General features: G+C 29.3%; 2 protein-coding genes and 1 non-coding gene across 3 annotated transcripts; all 3 read left to right on the top strand.

Annotated features, from left to right (window-relative positions):
* Positions 1-307: 307 nt before the first annotated feature.
* Positions 308-379, top strand: TRNAC-GCA. The gene has a single exon. It is a non-coding gene; the product is annotated as a tRNA-Cys (tRNA).
* Positions 380-5,468: 5,089 nt separating this feature from the next.
* Positions 5,469-7,659, top strand: LOC107030839 (low-temperature-induced 65 kDa protein-like). The gene is made up of 3 exons (XM_015232077.2): positions 5,469-5,639; positions 6,406-6,564; positions 7,275-7,659. Exons 1-3 carry the CDS (start codon positions 5,474-5,476, stop codon positions 7,529-7,531), a joined length of 582 nt encoding a protein of 193 aa, XP_015087563.1. The 5' UTR covers positions 5,469-5,473; the 3' UTR covers positions 7,532-7,659.
* A 5,717-nt stretch (positions 7,660-13,376) lies between these two features.
* Positions 13,377-16,688, top strand: LOC107016677. The gene is made up of 3 exons (XM_015217078.1): positions 13,377-13,380; positions 15,457-15,593; positions 15,666-16,688. The coding sequence occupies exons 1-3, from the start codon at positions 13,377-13,379 to the stop codon at positions 16,686-16,688; spliced, it is 1,164 nt and encodes a 387-aa protein (XP_015072564.1).
* Positions 16,689-17,009: the final 321 nt, after the last annotated feature.

The raw sequence follows: 17,009 nt of genomic DNA, 5'->3' as shown, positions 1-17,009 counted from the left end.
AAAAATTTTGATCATTATATTTCGAAATTTCCGAATAAAAAAGTCGTATCGAAAATTAAGTCAAAACACTATTATTTTTCTTCTAATAGAATGGGGTGGAAAAAAGAAGAAGTAATTCTAATAACCAACTATGATCTTTAACCCCTTTTTTGGATTGTTTTTAACTATTGTATTGTGTTGTTAGTTTAAATATAATATCAATTTTGATTGTTACTTATACTTTATGGTACTGTATCATTATTATTTTATTTAAACAATTATTATTTTATTTAAACTTATAGTATAATTGAACTTGTAATCACAACTAGGGTCCATAGCTCAGTGGTAGAGCATTTGACTGCAGATCAAGAGGTCGCCGGTTCGAACCCGGTTGGGCCCTAAACCTTTTTTACTGCAAAATCATTTCTTTCGATTTTTGATTCTTAATCTTTAATTTTTATGGCCAATCTAATATAATATTATTATTATTATTATTAATCAGAACAACAATATATTTATTATATTTAGTAACGATATGGTATTACAATAAAAAAACTATATGATAATCGAAATATAAGAAAAAACAAATATTAATAGAAGTCGAAGCATACTACAAATACTAGTATGAACGAATAATAATACTTTTCTATATTCTTCACAACTTCCTATCTAAGGTCGTGTATCATTGGTAAGTTGGAACTGCTTCATGTTTTGTCTAACTATCTATCCTCAATTTGTTGGGTTTGTGTCTCTCCTGAAACAATAATATATTTATTCTATTTAGTAAAGATACGGTATTACAATAAAAAAACTATATGATAATCGAAATATAAGAAAAAACAAATATTAATAGAAGTCGAAGCATACTACAAATACTAGTATGGAGAATATTTTTATATTCTCCATAACTTTCTATCTAAGGTCGTGTATCATTGGTAAGTTGGAACTGCATCATGTTTTGTCTAACTATCTATCCTCAATTTGTTGGGTTTGTGTCTCTACTATCCATAGCTAGTTTGTCACACTCCTTTTACATGTCTAAATTATCTCAGTTTTGCTTCCCTCATTTTGTCCTCTATAAAAAGTCGGAATCACTCTGATTTGACCTTAATATCCTCATTTCTAATTTTATCTCCCTTAATATATCACACATTAGTCATTCTCATTTCTATTACTGAGTTCTTAACTGACCGACATTCCGCCCATTAGAATATTTCTTTTGTACAAAACACACCCTTGAGTTAGTTCCAACTTTACTAGCAAACTTTGACTTCCATTTAGAATTTAACTAATAACTAGAGATTTGTGTTAAGACTTGGTTAGTTAACGTGGTGGAACTTGATACGACAAGGTAATAGAGGCAAGGTTAGTAATTTAAATGGTAGAAATATATTGTGTTTCTTTTTATTTTTTAAAAAATGACTCGAGTATGAAAAAGGGATGTAAATAATTTGGTTATAATTAAATTAAATCAAATACATCATAAACATTTTTTCTTGGAATTGATTAAGCAACTTATTTTTGCTTCATTCATCCACACAAAATTTGTCAAATAGAAGTACTACGTCTCATTTGTTCCCTCTATATCGATTTATTAATTCATTTGATGACTCTTTCAAAGTCAACCTAAATTAAAACAAGAACTTAAAATAAGTATCTAGAAATTAATAGCATCGTCTATAAATTATAAATATAAAAGAATTTACGAAGGAGACTTTAAATTAAATTAGTTTTATTTTGGAAAAAAGTCAAATATACCTTTGAACTTTTTCTATGAATTTGAGTATATACGTTAATTTTTTTTAAAGGAAGCATCTTTGACCTCTTAAAAATTTAATCAAAGAGACTACACATCATGATAAACAAAATTAATAATTTCAATTGTGAAAATAAAATAAATATTAGACGAAAATGAATCAGACACCATTATTATATATAAAAACAAGTCCACTAATTTCACCAAACAATAAAGTTTGAATTGACTATAGATTTTATTAGTACGTTACGTAATTTACGAATCTTGTTTAGATTAGCTTAAAAGTTTGTTAGACATGCTTTTAAATTATTTTTAAGATTTTGAATATGTCTGATAATATTAAAAATAACTTAAAATAAGTTAAAATGACTTAAAATATGTTAAAAGTTAAATATTCTTGAAAATATAAATAATTCAAAGTAAAATATAAATATGAACTCTCTTAAAATTATCACCTAGAAGATGTAAATGAGGGGCAAAAATGAAAAACCCAACAACTCTCATGAACTTACATTTCACTTAATTTAAAAGGCTCAACAATTCACTTATTTTGAAATGAAGGAAGTAATAATTCTAATTGAGTACATCAAAGCAGTTTTATTGGTTTGTCGAATACCTTAATTTTTCAAGAAAATATTATTTTTCTCAAAATAAGTAATTTTAGTTTCCCTACAACAATGTCAAACATGCTCTTAGTTTTTCAACCAAGTATTAGTTGATCATTCTTTTAATTATGCATAGTGCTTAAGAATTACTCCCTCTATCACTCATAATTTTTTCACTTCTTTTTTTTATTGTTCCTATTACTTTTCCATTTTGACAAATCAAGAAATGATATTTTTTTTACCTGTTATATCCTCAATTAATTACTTTGGAAAATATGTAGCTTTTCGAAAATCTTAAGTTCTTTATTCATCAATTTCATAATTAATAAGGGTAAAATACTAAATTTATTATATCAATTATTGTTTGTTAATAAGGTGTGTCGATTCAAAAATGGGTAAGTAATTAGGAATCGAGTGAGTAATAAATAAGAAAATATTTTTACTAATTTACTCGTAAAAAGCTTCTTGGAAATTTTACAAACAAATGTGAACACTTAAAATAATCAATTTTGCGAGTATAATAAAGTAAAAAACTAATTAATGTATTCTTAATTTTGTTAGGTGATTAACTACTATGGAACAACTATATATTTACTCTCTTTTCAATTACGTGTAAGAGGTGTACGGTTCGATCCTCACTTGCAGCGTTTTTATTTTTTTAAACACACTAGCTGCCCTTTATCTTCTTTATATTTCTAGCCTTAAATTAATTAACCTAATAATTAAAATTTTATTGTTTTTCTATATACTTTCGATCTGTATTAAATATATACAAATTTTCAAGAATTTTTTTAAAGATAAAATTAAATATTATTATCACTATTATAATTTTAATTATTTCTAAACTATCTTTTTAGAAAATGTAAAATAGTTAAGAATCTTACTAAAACAAAAGGTAACTATGGAAAAAAATTTCGATAATTCTTTCGAACTTTGAACTATTCAGTTATTTGAATCACAAAAAAAGTCTCAAGAATTCATTTAATATAAACTAGAGGGAGTACATTCAAAGCAAAAATTGTTTTTGTGACTTTTGTCCATTAGTTTTGATTTATTCCATTGATAGTTTTATAATTTTAAGTTTCCGTATGATTTAGTTACTAAGTGATATGTAATTTAATTTCTCACTCATGAGCAAAAAAAAAAAATTGTGCACCCACTTCACTAAAAAATAAAATTATCGACTCTTTTAAAGTTTGAACAACTTTGGTGAAATTTCTGGCTCCGCCACTGTTTTTGCCTAAAGCTAAACTTCTTGCCTAAACACCCAACTTTCAACGTAAGGCATCAAAAACCTTGCCAACCGCTCTACCAAGTCAAACTCAATGTTCCGGATGCGATGAAAACGATGAAATTTCCCTCAGACGCTCGAAACTCAAAATGTTTAATGACGTGAATCCTATCAAGAATTCCCAATTCAAGAGGGGCGAAATCACTAAATAACACACGAGATCGCATCGACGACTATACCAAATATTTCTAAAACACAAACTAAGCATGAAATGCTATGATGAAGAGCAAAATGGTCATTTGACAATTAAAAGTAAAATCACAAGAAATGAGACATTACACTATCCGCCACTTTAAGACACGTTCTCGAATGAAAATAAAAATAAGGTAGCTGAAGGGTTGTAAAGTTGAGGGTATCTACCTCCCACATTGCCTTCTCAACAGGTTGGTGTATTCACTGCACCTTCACTGAGTCAATATGCTTGAATCTCAACTGTCTGTCTATCCAAGATAGGAATTTCGGCTCCTCCTCAAAGGACATATTTTAATCTAAAGCAACAAAATTCCACTGAATCACATGAGAACCATCGTGACGATATCGCTTAAACATTGAAACATGGAACACGACGTGAACAACTGAAAGGATCGAACGTAAGACCAACTTATAGGCCACCTCTCCAAACTTCCCCAAAATCTCAAAATATCAAATGAATCGCAAAATGAGATTTTCTTTCTTTTCAAACCTCATCACGCCCTTCTTTCATACAAAACTTCAAATGGTGTCATCTGAATGCTAGAATAATAATTATTGTTATAGAAAAAACTCCGCAAGAGATAGTGTTTGATCCCATTAACCACCAAAGTCCATAACACAAGCCCAAAGCATCCTCAAGCACCTTATTAGCCCGCTCAATTCGACTTGGGCCAGTGATTTTTTACATAAGTTCATTAACTTCACAAGTAAATAATCCTTTTTAAAAAATGGAAAAATTACTAAAGTACACGTTTTATGTTTTTCTTATTTCCAATATTCCCTTCTATTTCTAAAAACCCCAAGTCCTTCACTTCTCTCCTAATGTAATTAATCTATTCGAGATATAGTAATATATCTGAGTCATCCGAGCTACATACTATGTATCCGATTTATGTTAATGTATCTGAAACTCTTTAATGTATTCGGAAGGTACAAATTTTAAGGAATTATTTTAATTAGAAAAAAGGTAGGAAAAAAATGTAATTTATTTTTTACACTATGGGATTTATGTAAATTAGACTTAAAAAATTGTCTACCTAAATAACAAGTTTTAATTGATATTATTTGATTATTAAATTATTAAAATCTAAAATTATACAAATAGATAATATTTTAGAAAAATTATTATGAAATATATCTCTATTATTTATTACCTCCGTTAAGACGTACTTATTAAATTATTAGTCATTATTATTTTCAATTATATATATAAATATTAGAATTTTTATTATTATTATTATTAATAAAACTATTAAAAAATTTATTCTACTCTTATATTATTTTTTTTTATAAAATATCATTGGCTTACACACCTAATAAGTATTTTTTACTTTTCCTTTTGTCCAAGAAATAAAACTTCTTTAACTCAATTTAAAAATTTTAAATAATTATTTTGTAATTTATTTCATGATCCTGGCCACGATCCATTTTCCAAATTTTCGATAGTTTTATAAAAAGGCCACGTATACAATATAGTGTCCCCTAAATACATAACGTGTTTAGCTCACAAAGTGCCACTTCTTATACAACGCCAAATGGCTTCAATACAAATCATACTTTTAAACTTTATATAGTAAAAATTGAAAAGATTTTTTTGCTAGTAATAATTAACTAAGAAGTTTTTTTTTAAAAAAAATCATTTTGGATTTTATGGAGGCTCAACAATACCGTGCTAATGAAAAAGATGAAGATGAATTAGTGATGGAGGGGGATAAAATTGGATTAAAAATAAAATTAGAAGATGATCCAAATGCACCAAAAGAGGATAAGTCTGCTTCTAATTATCAGACTAAAGTTACTGATCCAACAGGCGCTAGTAAGTTACTCAATTTTGTATTTAACTATTTAAGTGTAACACATAAATATGCTCTTTATTTATTTTTAATTTGGGTTTTATTTTATTTCATAAGTAGATATATAAATTTATTCGAGCTGAGCACGTCCCTCCCCTATGTAAGTATATCATTTAAGTCGATTTTAGTTAAATTCTCTAGAGATGAAAATTGCGCGAATTGAGTTAAATTTTAATGGATTGAAATGGGTTGAACTCATGAATGAGTAGTCAATAACCCGCTCAAATTTGAACAGATTAGGCGAGTTTAGTTTTATTTTGCCACCCTGATGTCCTTGTGAATTTTAGTTTCGGAGTACAAAGTACTTGGAACTTTTATAAAAGAAACATCGAATCATACTTTTAGCTGCAATAAATAGGTACATTAATAAAGAGTGTTAAGTCTTTATGGAGATTTGTTAAATATTATTAGACTTTAGGGACAGAAATAAAGAACGTTAATTGTCACTAAAAATACATAGTTAGCAGTAATTGCTAATTAATTGTAGCTAAAGTTCATTTTTGACATAGTGAATCAATCGAGTTTTAACAATGTTAAAAAATTATCACGACAAATTTTCGTGTATATCATTGATTCACTTTGTTATAAAAAGATCACAAACTACGACCGGTTCATCAATCCACTTCATTTTTTAAAAAAGGTTATAAACCGGACATGTAATTTTATTTTCTTACTGACGATGTATATAACTAATTGAATGAAATTAATATTAACGTGAAATCACAACAGATAGCGAGGAGGTGGGAGCTACTCCGCTTGTAGAGTCATTCGAGAAAATGAGCGTAAAGGAAGAAACTAAGCCGGAGAAAGGAGCGTCAATGAAGAACTACTTGGCAGAGAAATTCAAGCCTCGAGATGAAGATAAGGCACTCTCTGAGATGATTTCAGGTACGTGTTAAATGAATCGAGGTAAATTTGTACGGATAAAAATGAATTGAGTTAAATTTGTATCGATTAAAATTGACTGAGTTAACGAATGAAAGAGGTTATGGACTTGGCAAAAAGTTGCTTAGGCATTAAATAGATGGACCCTTAAGTTAGTTGTCCATCGCATCACCTTTAGAAAAATACTTCCTTCGTTCATTTTTATTTGTCATATTGTGTTTTTTAAAAGTCAATTTGACTAATCTTCAAAATTATATTAGATTACATCAATTTGATATTATAAAAATTTTAGATATTCAAAAATTGTATAAAAAGTATTATAAATTGCAATTTTTTGCATATCAATATAATGAAAAGATACTTTCTTAAAATGTTAAAATGTCAGTCAAAGTTCTTTGAGTGACTCTTAGAGTAGAAACTATGACAAATAATAGTGGATGAAAACAATAGCGGATAGATAGAGTAGTTTAGTATCGTTAGTTGGTGCTTGGGAGTTTGCGAAGCAATTCTTCGTACGCCCCTATGAGATGAGGAATTTCTCACTCCTTGTTTAGACTATGGGTCATCTTTCTGAATCGCGACCTGGCCCGACTCACGTCGTTCCAACAACCAGTGGGGAGCACCTCGGTATGCGGTCACACTCCCCAAATGGGAGTCCTATTAGTATTGACCAATGACTTTCTTCGGACTAATTTTATCACCTCTAATTTCAGGCAAACTTTCGGGACGGAAGGATAAAACCGAGGGTTCTGAACAGGTCGAACCAACAGAAGAAGTGGAAAAACCGGAGGGCGTGGCGACACAAAAAGGTTCAACCGACGAACAGAGGGACGCGGCTGGCGTTGCAGCGACAACGCATGTTGAAGGTGCAGGAAAGAGTATGATAAATAGGCTTAAAGGTGTTGCTAGTTCATGGCTTCACAAAGCACCACCAGCACAGACTCCTACTAGTACCACACATGGTTCTTAATTAGTTAGTTATATAAATGTTTCTTTATATGTTGGTTTGTCTTGTGTTTGTTTTGCTAGGTGTATGGTTTGACCTAAAATTATAATGAGTTGTGTAAATAGACTATGAAGGTTCAATTTTGTTTCGAACTAAATGGTGTTTATTATTTTGTGTTGTATAACTCTTTGATTTCTATGTTGTAAACTCAATTACTTCATATTATGTATGGCTCTTAGTATATGAACTAATGGGGTCATAGGTTTATTGCTCCCTAACAATTTAAGAAATTAGGACAAAAAATGTGTACTATTCTAGTTATTCTAAAATACAGGTATGTAAATATTAATTATTTTTTTTAATAATAAAACCTAAACCTTTATGAGAGACACTTAAATTAAAAAAAAGTTGAAAAGCAATGGCAATCCTGCTAAGTCAAAAATGAAATTGATTGAAATGGATGAGATATTATTAACTATATATTGTGATTATTTTAGAAATAAAGGTTAAAGATCAATGTGAGAAAGTGGGTGATGTACTTTGGTGCTACGATATACATTTATATAAATAAAATTGATTTTTTGTCATATGTTTAAGTCGAGAAAAAATAAGAAATTATTTATTTTAGTGATTCATGAATAGCTAAAATTCTTAGAGATGGAAAAATTCTTCTTGAACTAACGTTCGATAAAATTCTAATATGGAGTAAAGTATTATATGTTTCTGATATTTGATTTTGGCCTAGTTATTAAAACTCTCATGAATATCAAGCACACGAAATACTGTGTTGAACAATAAAGATCAAGACGTAATTGATAAATATCTGATTTATTATAAAAATTTATACTTCATAAAAATTATTTATTCCATCAATAATTTTATAAATTTAAGTTGTATCAATGTAAATTTGATTGATAGTCTAAAGACACTAATACTTATTTGCATTTATAATCCAACATGTTCAAATCCTTCATCTATAAATTCTTTTGAAACATAAAAGGTCGTAAGTAAATTATTTATTTCACAAGAATAAAAAAGTGTTTTTGAAGTCTTCAAAGATGTATTAAAAAGATGAGAACTACTCCATCCGTTTGAAATTGTTTGTCATGTTACGTTTATCGAAATTTAATTTGACTAGTTTTCAAAGGTAAATTAGATTACATTAATTCGATATTTTAAACAAAAAAATTAGATATTCTAAAACTACATGAAAAGTATAATAAATTACAATTTTTTGCATATTAATATGATGAAAAAATACATCTAAAAATGTTAGTCAGAATTTTTATAATTTAACTCTAAAAATAAAAATTATAAAAAATAATATCGAACGAAAAAAATATTTCGTTAAAAAAAATATTTGCTAGAATAATCTATAAATTTTAATTAATATCTACATTATTAATTTCCACATCACTAATTATTTTCTTGGAGAAGTGATAAAAAATAAAAGGATGTGCTGGCTCTTTTTTGAAATCTTTGCTTCATGTGGCAAGTTAATGTCAAGTGTCAATGACACTTGTGTTATGATGAGCTTCTCCTTGGCCTATAAAAGATATGAAACCTATCACATTAAGTTAAAATGGTATGTAAAATGATTTATTTCAAAAGAATTTATTTTTAAAGTTTGCTTAAAAAGTCTTTAAAATGTATTTTTATAAAGCTTTGATAAAATGTGTTTTTGTAATAAAGCTTTGATGACAGATGAAAAAATACGTATTCAGTGTATAAGTGTTTAAAGATGTACTAATATTTGTCATGATTTCACCCTTTGTCTTCTAATTTACTCTTTTGTCTGTGTTTCAGCAATAAAAACAAAAACAAAAAAAAAGAAAAAAATTTAAAAGTAGAAAATGTTCATCCTTTACCTACTTTTATTCTTTTTTGTTTCTCTATTCTTTGTTGTTTATTTTCATAATTTCTCCTTAATAACTTGTTGATATTAATTAATCCGTTAATATCACAACAATAATAAAATTATCTGTTCTGGAATAGTAGCACTAATAGGATGAATATTATTATTATTATTATGATATTTTAAAGTAGTATATAATTGATACTTGAATCGTGTTTGACATTATCTTAAGAAATTATTTTAATATTGTGAAATATTTCTCTATAGTTAAATAAGTCTTTTCTAATTAAATAGAGGATACAGAAATTAAAAACTTAATTAATATCAACAAGTTATTATATTAAAGGAGAATTATAAAAAAAAGAGATGAGGATGATGCTGCTTTTAGGGCTCATTAAATATTTGTGCACTTCGGACATATTTTTTCACTTGTTATTAAAGCTTTATAATAACACATATTGAGGACTTTTCATACACACTTCAAAAATAATTCTTTTGAATCAAATCATTATTTACAGGGTGAGTTTTCATGGAAAATTTTTTAGAAAATGCTTTCCTGAAAAATGAGTAGATTTATGAGTTATTTTCTCATGTGTGGTTGGTGAGTAGAAATATTTTAGGAAATGATTTTTAGTATTTGATATATGAATGAAAAAATATTTTTGAGAAATAATATTAAAATTTTGACATTAAAAATATTTTTTAAAAATAAATTTAAATTATTATTTTTTTGAATTGATATTGAAGTTTTGAAGTTGAAAATATTTTTAAAAATTATTTTTTTTTTGGGGGGGGGGGGTTTAAAATATTGAAATTGAATATTTTTTAAAAATATAAATTTAATTTTTTTTAGGGGTGGAGGGATGATCGGCGTTGAGAGCACGAAAGTGAAAATATAAAATTTTGAAAATATTTAAAATTGATGTTTATAAAAAAAAATGTAATCTTGAGTTGGATGAGAGTTTTGAAAAATATTTTCCTGAACATTGAAGAGAATTTTTTTTTTTAATTTTGAAGAAAATAAATTGATTTGAAAAATATTTTTCAAAATTTTTGTCCCAACTAAACATGAGAAATTTAAAATATACTTTTCAAAAAATATTTTTCTTTGTACCAACACCCATAATCTCACGTAGTTTTCAAATGAATTTACACGCAAACAATTAACTTGCTGAATTTTTACATGGATAAAATCTAATAGTTGGTCTCTTGAACAATGAATCTTTTACATGGATAAAATCTAATAGTTTGTCTCTTGAACAATGAATCAAACTTAGAGATAAGATTTAACTTACAGAATTACTAATGAAATATAATATTCTAGTGATTAGGTCAAAGTCACATAAGAAATGTCATACTCAACTTCTCATATAGGTCAATTTATGAAGTGTGTATTATTTTCAATAATAAACCATAATTAAAAACTATCAATTCAATAAGAGTTAATATTGCTTCTCTCATAATCAGTAGTAGTTTAAGCACTCTCAGTTAGTGCTCAGTGTCAATATTAAATTGCTATTACTATGTATGATTTTATGTGATTTTCAATCATATAGGTTGAGTTACTATCATTATTGACAATTATATTGGCCTTAAACTCATCTCTTTTGAGGTTAAATGAATTAATTTTCTTCATACGATTTTAGTCAATGAATTGACTGAATTCAATTTTGAATTCACATAATTAATTGCAATTACTTCATCTCTCAATAACAACTCCTAGGTTAATTAGGGAGTGTCACGGCTCAAAAATGGACGTGATGGCACTCGTCTTATCCCACTAAGACAAGTCAGCCTAAAACTCAGTCATTGCAATAAAGTGCGGAAATAAAATGTAAGTAACTTATTAAAAAACCCAAAACCTGATAGTCACGTGTACAAGCCTCAAAAGTATTACAATTGATTCAAAAGAAAAACTCAAGTCTCAAATGAACTTGTTTCTAGAATAGAACAAGATCATAATTAAGGAGAATGAAGTCTGCTGAAATGGAAACATCTATCTCACAAATCTCCAAGAAGCCTCGGAAAAGAAGAGAATGACAAGTACAATAAAAATCCAGGCTCATAACCTACAAAAAAAATTGTAGAAGCAAGGGGTGAGCATCAAACCACACGGTACTCAGCAAGTAAACCTCCCAAACACAAGCTAAGGGGATGAAATACGGGTACTCCTACCACCCCTAATCGAACCTCCACAACTACAACCTGCATTCAACCCAACCTAATAGCTCACAGTTTACATAGCAGGTAGCTCAACAACAACACTTAGAAAAATTACATATCCTCAACAACAACACTTCAACAAATTACACATCCTCAACAACAATACTTCAACAAATTACATATCCTCAACAACAATACTTCAACAAATTATATATCCGCAATAACAAGCTCAATATTGATCAATCACAAGTTCCGCAAAAAGGCAATCAGAAGATCAGCAAAACACGATATCAAGTTCACTAATGATAAGTATGTGCAATGCAATGGAATGCAATGTCAAGTATAATGATGCATGTCTGACCTAGTGATACACACCCGCTGTCTCTCAGTCCGGGACCCATGGGGGACATATCTGTCCATGCATCTGTCGCGGCGCACGACACGACCCTCGATAATAGTAACCATCGCGGCGCGCGATACGTCCCTCGAAATATAGTATCCATCGCGGCGCGCGATACGTCCCTCGAAATGGTACATCCTCTTAAGTACTCATTCTTTCTCAATGCACATAACACTTGTCACAACCAAGGCCTCAGAATAACGCAGATGACAAGTTCACACAAATAATGAGGAGATGACCATTTTCATAACATCGCACAGTTCACAACCACACAAACATGAAGCTACATCAACAATGATTCACAAAGCCTTCAACCATTTTTCAACACATCACACATAAACAATTAATCACATTGCCTTTGTTATCCCTTTTTTTTCATCATTAGAATTAATCAATGTGGACAAGTCAAGCCATCACCAATTCCGTTACTCCCAAACATATACCACAAGAAAATACACGCATTTCATACACTTAACACGAGTTTAGAAATTCACTTGCCTCAAATAGTCGAACAATGACTCCAAAACTTGAGCCTTCCTCTTTTGGTTGACTTCCAAACCAATAAAATCTATTCAAATAAATAACCACGATATGATTCGAAACTAACAACATTCATATTGCTATATCTCTAGCTTAGACCCAAAATTCATCCGAATTTATAATAAAATTTCTAAATCTTTATTCCAACAAATTGATCAAATCTCATATTTTCTGAATTTCAAGTTTAGGGTTAAATCTTAATTCTCCAAATAACATAATTCTAATGATATTATTATAATATACTATACCTAATATTTAATTACCTATCTCAATATGCCAAAACTTAAATTATGATAGAATATCTATAAGAATAATTCCAACCCAACATGAATTCAACTAGCAGTAACCCAGTAATGATTCAATATACACAAACATACCCAGATTGTCCAAAACTTATCAAAATCTTAAGTTTCAAATGATTAGCTCATTATTGGAACTTTAAATTCATTAAATAATAATCATAATTAAATACAATAGGCTGCTATTATTTCTTTTGGCCGATATTTTTCTAAACAACCACATACATGATTCTTTCTTAAATAAATAATATTATATTAATGTGTACTGCTACTCTTAGCAATTACTTTATATTATAAGAATGTGATCTGAAATTTACCTGAAGCACGAAGTGTTTTTCTTGTTGCGCTGATTGTGCCTCTCTCGTACAATCTTTTTTTTTTCCTCTTTTATATTGTGGACTAAAATGTTAAATCCTACTAATTTATTTCCTTATTTTAATGTATTTGAGACAAGTAATATATTAAATAAATTATGAATTAAGATCATTAGCTACCAAATAACATTAATTATCTAAAATCACCCCTCTACTAAACTATCGTAATTACAAATAGCTCAAAATTTTTGAATCAACTTCACAATTTGATAAAAACTGACTCAAGACAACTATCGAGATGGGTAAAGATCAAAATTTTGAATAAATTTTTGAAAAATGACCTTCGGGTCATTACAGGGAGAAAATGTCGAATTTTCATGAACAAAAATAGCTGCTTAATAACATAATACCTTAATTTCATCAATCTGCTTTTACCTATAAAATTGATTCTTTGTAATATCAATTGTAGCTTGACAATCAAATTGGTTAAATATAGATGACAATTTACCCTTTATTAAATATTTTCTTAGAAATTTTTTAGCCTCACTAAGTCTCAGTGACTTCAGAGCTATAAATTCCGACTTCACAGTCGATCTAACTCATATGTTTAGCTAATTTTTAGTCTATTGCACCATCACTTAAGATAAACACATATCAACTAGTGAATTTCTTTTTATCTGAATCAGAAATCTAAATTGTATTACAATAACCTTCTAATGTAGAAGGAGATTCGCTATACATGATATTATAATTCATGATTCCTTTTAGATATTTTGTCCGTCTGATTAATGCAGATCACTGTTCTTTATTGGAATTGTGAGTATATCTATCCCGTTTACATATATCATATGTTATACTAGACCTTGTAAAATTCATTAAATGTATTAGATTCACAATAATCTTAACATATTTAGATTTAGCATTGGATTACCTTGTTCTTTTTCAATTGAAAGTTAGCATCATAAGGAGTCGGCGAGTGGCTACATATATCATCTCATAACATTTAACTTTTTCAAAAACTTTTTGCACATAATGTTCTTGTGACAACATTATATCATTTTAACTACTTATAACTATAACTTTCAAAATCTTTCAAAATCATACTTAGTTCACCTAGATCATCAGTATCAAAATTAGTAGACAAAAATAATTTGGTACTTTTCATAATATTTAAACTTATACCGAATAATAAGCAAATCATCAACATATAATTTATGTTATCATATAATTATTATCAGCCATTTAGTATAATACATTCATCCATTTCAACTGAAGAAAAATTATCTCTCAATAAGACTTGATCTAATATTTTTTGTCAATGTTTAAAACAAAAAATTTATATACAACACTACAATCAGTATTTTCATTAAATATGCAATCAGTGTAGAACCTATTTTTTTCTTGTTAGATTTAGCAAAAGAACTTAAGCAACAAATGTTAGGTTGTGGAGGCTGATTAATATTTGATGTACTGTCATATATTAATGTTCACGCGGTTCAATCAAATTTTAGGCTGTACTATTTATTCTCCATTTATTATCTATAACTGTTTATACTCTGAATTATTAATATATACCCCACCGCCGTAGAAGTTTATCCACGGGGTGTTACCACGAACTATTGGTTTCTCTCTTTCTCTCTCTAGATCTCTCATCTCTCTCTCGAAAGTTCTTGTGTTCTTCATTCATCAAGTGTGTGTGTGTGGATTCGATCCTAACGACAAACTCCCCCCCCCTCCCCCCCGCGCACACACACATTTTTATCCCTATTTACATAGTGAATATTTCAACGAATTGAACCCCCTTAGGCATTATGTAAGATTACTAACTTTTTAATTACAACATCAAACACTGAGGACATTTCAAGTGAACACACACATACAAATATTTTTATTCCTATTTACATAGTGAATATTTCAACGAATTGAACCCCTTGGACATTATGTAAGATTACTAACTTTTTAATTACAACACCAAACATTTCGGATATTTTAAGTGAAATATCAATCAATTAACACTAACAAACATTCGGAGAAAGTCAAAGGGGGCGGAGCAAAAGTATTAGTTACACCTTCTAATGAACCAAGTAATTTTTGTTTAATGAAATTCTTTATTTATATTAGAAAAATTTATTGAATATAAGTAATAGTTTAACCCAATAATTATATGAAATATGATTCCTACGATAAGTTCAAAGCTCATAAATTTTAAATATTCACTCAATCTAAACCAGCAATACCAAAAAAATAATTTAAAATAATATGATATCTTGAATTCATAGAATTTGGTGAACCTATCAGCTTTTATGGAATTGAGAGAGTATTGCAGTGAATTAGAGAATTTTATGGGATTAAGTAAAGGTCCACAATTGTTTTGTTAGTTTTGCCTGCTACTATAGTCTCTGAGGTTCAGGATATCAAGTTTGATCTTCAAAGTGTTGATTATCCTATTTGGCTCCCTGACCAGTCAGGCTCATTCTCTAGCAAGTCTGCGTGGCAAAATATCAGGAAGTCCAGGGTTAGTTTTTTTAACAAGCAGAATGATGTGGCACAACAAAATTCCTTTCAAAGTCTCATTCTTCATGCTTAGGTACTCGAAGGTAAATTAGCAACCGATGAAGCACTTTGCATATTTAAGGTTCATGGACCCTCAAAATGCTATTGTTGTACAGAGGGAGCCAATGAAACTATAAATCATTTGTTTGGAGACGGAAACATTGCATGTATTCTTTGGAAATATTTCTCTAATGCTTGTGGAATCCTTCACAACTCTAATGAGAATGTCAGGGCGAAGATTATTAGATGGTGGTTGATCAAACCTGTCAACAAAGTTCATGAACTCCTTCTCCAGAGTCTGCCATCTCTTATTTGCTGGGAAACTTGGAAGTATAGGTGCAATTTCAAACATGAAGGTGTTAGAATTCCTATTCCTAGAATCATTGATCAAATCTCCAACCTCCTCTATTTGATTATTAATTCTCAATTTCCAGAACTTCCACTTTCACCTTCTATTATCAGTATCTCTCATCTCATAGATCATATCACACCAAAGCTTGAAATTAAATTGGTGAAATGGAAGAGACCAAACTACAATGAGCTAAAATTGAATGTGGATGGTTGTAGTAAAGGAAATCCTGGAAGTGCTGGAGGTGGAGGAGTACTTAGGGATCATGCTGGACAAATGATTATGGCTTTCAGTGCCTATTTTGGTTTTTGCTCAAATAATTCAGCTGAGGCACTAGCTCTAAAGACTGGCCTAAGATGGTGTCTAGATCATGATTTTCACAGGGTTACTGTTGAATCTGACTCCCTATTGATTATTCAGATGGTTAAAGGTATGATCGATTCCCCTTGGCATATGAAAGATGATATTAAGCAAATTCAATCCATGAGTTCACTTGGTGACTTCTCTTTCATTCACACCTTCAGAGAAGGTAATACTACAGCTGATTTGCTCGCTAATATGGCTGAACATTGCAAAACAACTACCTTCTTCACCGAGGCCATAAATCTTCCTTCTAAGGTTACTTCCACCTTGAATAATGATGTAGTTGGCAAGCCCAACATTAGAATTCGAGTGAAGAAGGGAAACTTCATATTCGACCCTGGTTAAATTTTGTTTGGTTGCTTCTAGTTTATGAATTCTAGATTTTTTTGTAAGCTTATGTAACAAGGAGCAACCCTCCTCCTTTTTTTCTTTCCTTTTATTTTGATAAGTTAGAGAGTAAGGATGTCCCTCACTCCTAGTGTTGTAATGCGGAGGTCAGGTTTCACCCCCCTCCATGCTCCTTTGACTTATCTATTGAAGCCCCTTGAGGGAACCTTTGAAAAAAAATGTGATTTTATTATTAATCTAAACAATTTTCACATTTGAAAAAAAAAACTAGTTTAGTATACGTGTATTGCACACGCATCTCATATCAATCAATAAAAC

This window comes from Solanum pennellii, chromosome 1, assembly GCF_001406875.1.
Source record: "Solanum pennellii chromosome 1, SPENNV200".
Lineage (NCBI taxonomy): Eukaryota > Viridiplantae > Streptophyta > Magnoliopsida > Solanales > Solanaceae > Solanum > Solanum pennellii.
The sequence above is the reverse complement of the archived record's forward strand: the minus strand, read 5'-3'. Positions and strand labels throughout refer to the sequence as shown.